Source organism: Meleagris gallopavo, unplaced genomic scaffold (assembly GCF_000146605.3).
Source record: "Meleagris gallopavo isolate NT-WF06-2002-E0010 breed Aviagen turkey brand Nicholas breeding stock unplaced genomic scaffold, Turkey_5.1 ChrUn_random_7180001860475, whole genome shotgun sequence".
NCBI classification, from domain to species: Eukaryota; Metazoa; Chordata; class Aves; order Galliformes; family Phasianidae; genus Meleagris; species Meleagris gallopavo.
In genome coordinates, this window is record NW_011126227.1 from 20270 (window position 1) to 23373 (window position 3104).

The window sequence follows — 3104 nt, forward strand, 5'->3', positions numbered from 1 at the left end:
CTCCATTCCTTCTCCTTTTCCCCCCAACCCACCCATCCCTTTCTCCTTTCCCAACACCCATCCATTTCTCTCTCCTCTCCCTGTCCTTTTCCGGAAGGTTCTGCATGAGCTGTGCACGGCTGGACGAGGTGAGGCACAAAGAGATCCCCAAAGTGGCCGAACCTCTGGAGGAAGGTGATGGGAAGATGTTCTACGCCATGGCCACCAAGAACGGGGTGCAGTACCGCGTCGGTGACGGCGTCTACCTCCTGCCCGAGGCCTTCTCCTTCAGGTTGGTGCCCGTATTCTGGGGCGAGGATGGGTTGTGTTGAGTTATTCTGGGGGTAAAAATGCTTTAAGTTGAGTTGTTTTGGGGGATCGATGCTCTGTGTTGAGTTATTTTGGGGGATTGATGCTCTAAGCTGAGTTATTTTGGGGGATTGATGCTCTAAGCTGAGTTATTTTGGGGAAAATGCTCTAAGCTGAGTTATTTTGGGGGAAAAATGCTTTAAGTTGAGTTATTTTGGGGGATTGATGCTCTATGTTGAGTTATTTTGGGGGAAAATGCTCTATGTTGAGTTTTTTGGGGGTAAAAATGCTCTATGTTGGGTTATTTGGGGTAAAAATGCTCTGTGTTGAGGTTTTTTTGGGGGAAAATGCTCTAAGTTGAGTTTTTTGGGGGAAAAATGCTCTCAGTTGAGTTTTTTGGGGGATCAGTGCTCTGTGAGGCGTTATTTGGGGAGCAGCGAGCTCTGTGAGGCGGTACTTTGTGGGAAAATGGGTACCCCAAACTTCTTCCCTCCCCTGCCCCCCAGCATGAAGCCCGCCAGCCCGGCCAAGCGCCCCAAAAAAGAGGCTGTGGATGAAGATTTGCACCCCGAGCACTACCGGAAGTACTCAGAGTACATCAAGGGCAGCAACCTGGATGCCCCCGACCCTTTTCGCGTGGGACGCATCAAGGAGATCTTCTGCCACATCCGCAGCAACGGGAAACCCAACGAGGCCGACATCAAACTGCGCATCTGGAAGTTCTACCGGTGAGCGGCGTTGGGTTGGAGGGGTCCTTGAAGGTCATTGAACCACAGAAAGGTGGAGTTGAAAGGGTCCTTGAAGGTCCTTGAACTGTAGCAAGGTTGGGTTGGAGGGATCCTTGAAGGTCATCGAACCACGAGAAGGTTGTTTTGGAAGGGTCCTTGAAGGTCATAGAAGAGGGGGGTGGGTTGAGTTGGAAGGATCCTTGAAGGTCCTTGAACTGTAGAAAAGTTGGGTTGGGTTGGAGGGGTCTTTGAAGGTCATAGAAGAGGGGGGTCGTCGAGTTGGAAGGGTCCCTGAAGGTCCTTGAACTGTAGAAAGTTTGGGTTGGGTTGGAGGCGTCTTTGAAGGTCATAGAAGCAGGGGGTGGAGTGGGTTGGAAGGGAGCTTGGAGGTCTTTGAACCATAGAAAGGTTGGGTTGGATTGGAAGGGTCCTTGAATGTCCTAGAACTGTAGAAAAGTTGGGTTGGAAGGTCCTTGAAGGTCGTTGAACATAGAATGAAATAATAGGCTGGCTTGGAAGGGTCCTTAAAGATCGGGGAATGATAGAATGGGTTTTGTTGGGTTGGGTTGATTTGGAAGAGTCTTTGAGGATTAAAGAATGAGTTGGGTCAAAAGAGTCCTTGAAGATCAAAGAACTGCAGAAAGATTGGGTTGGGTTGAAAAGGTCCTTTAAGATCAAAGAACTGTGGAATGGTTGGGTTGGGTTGTTTCGGAAGAATCCTTGAAGATCAGAGGATTGTGAAATGGGTTGGGTTGAGTAGGGTTGGAAAGGTCCTTGAAGAGCATGGAATGATAGGAAGGTTCTTTTGGGTTGGAAGGGTCCTTGAAGATTAAAGAATGAGTTGGGTTGGAAGGGTCCTTGAAGATAAGAACTGCAGAATGGTTGGGTTTGGGTTGGAAGGCTCCTTGAAGATCAAAGAATGAGTTGGGTTGGAAGGGTTGTTGAAGATCAAAGAACTGCAAAATGGTTGGGTTGGGTTGGAAGGGTCCTTGAAGATCAAAGAATGAGTTGGGTTTTAAGGGTCCTTGAAGATCAAACGATCATGGAATGATTTGGGTTGGGTTGAAAAGGACCTTAACGCTAAGTATGGAGAAATGGTGCTGAGCAGAGGAGGTCGGGAAGGTCTTGCGGTCAGGGCCCACCCCGAGCACCTCCCATAACCGGGAGCTCTTTGCAGCCCCGAAAACACGCACAAATCCATGAAGGCCACCTACCACGCCGACATCAACCTCCTGTACTGGAGTGATGAGGAGACGACGGTGGACTTCCGCGCCGTGCAGGGCCGCTGCACCGTGGTGTACGGCGAGGACCTGACCGAGAGCATCCAGGATTACTCGGCCGGGGGGCTGGACAGGTTCTATTTCCTGGAGGTGAGGGCTGTGTGTGCGTCTCTGCTTTTGTTTGGGTGGTGGAAGAGCTCTTGGGGTCCGAGCGCTTCTGATCGCTTCTCTCCGCAGGCGTACAACGCGAAAACGAAGAGCTTTGAGGATCCGCCCAACCATGCGCGGAGCTCTGGGAATAAAGGGAAGGGGAAGGGGAAAGGGAAAGGTGAGGGTTGACCTGTAAGGACCTTTCCAACCCAGCCATTCCCTCTTTGACTGTAAGGATTTCCAACCACTTCCTCTGTTGGCCTTTAAGGACCTTTCCAACCCAGCCATTCCCTCTTTGACTGTAAGGACTTCCAACCACTGCCCGGTTGACCTTTAAGGACCTTTCCAACCCAGCCATTCCCTTGTTGACCTGTAAGGACTTCCAACCACTCCCTGGTTGACCTTTAAGGACCTTTCCAACCCAGCCATTCCCTTGTTGACATGTAAGGACTTCCAACCACTCCCTGGTTGATCTTTAAGGACCTTTCCAACAAAACCATTCCTTGGTTGACCTTTAAGGACCCTTCCAACCCAACCCTTCCCTGGTTGACCTGTAAGGACCCTCCCACCCTAACTTAACCCACCGCAACCCTTCCCTAATCGATCTGTAAGGACCCTCCCACCCCAACCCTTCCCTAGTTGATCTGTAAGGACCCTCCCACCCCAACTTAACCCACCCCAACCCTTCTCTAGTTGACCTGTAAGGACCCTCCCACCT

At 50.7% G+C, this 3104-nt stretch overlaps 1 protein-coding gene across 1 annotated transcript in view; it reads left to right on the forward strand.

The window, feature by feature from the left end:
• Positions 1–3104, forward strand: part of DNMT1 (DNA methyltransferase 1) — a gene marked incomplete at its 3' end in the record, with an annotated part of 15779 nt that overhangs the window by 11394 nt on the left and 1281 nt on the right. Inside the window, 4 exon segments of the mRNA XM_019611108.1 lie at positions 98–271; positions 795–1016; positions 2194–2386; positions 2474–2564. Coding sequence (XP_019466653.1) covers positions 98–271; positions 795–1016; positions 2194–2386; positions 2474–2564 — 680 coding nt within the window.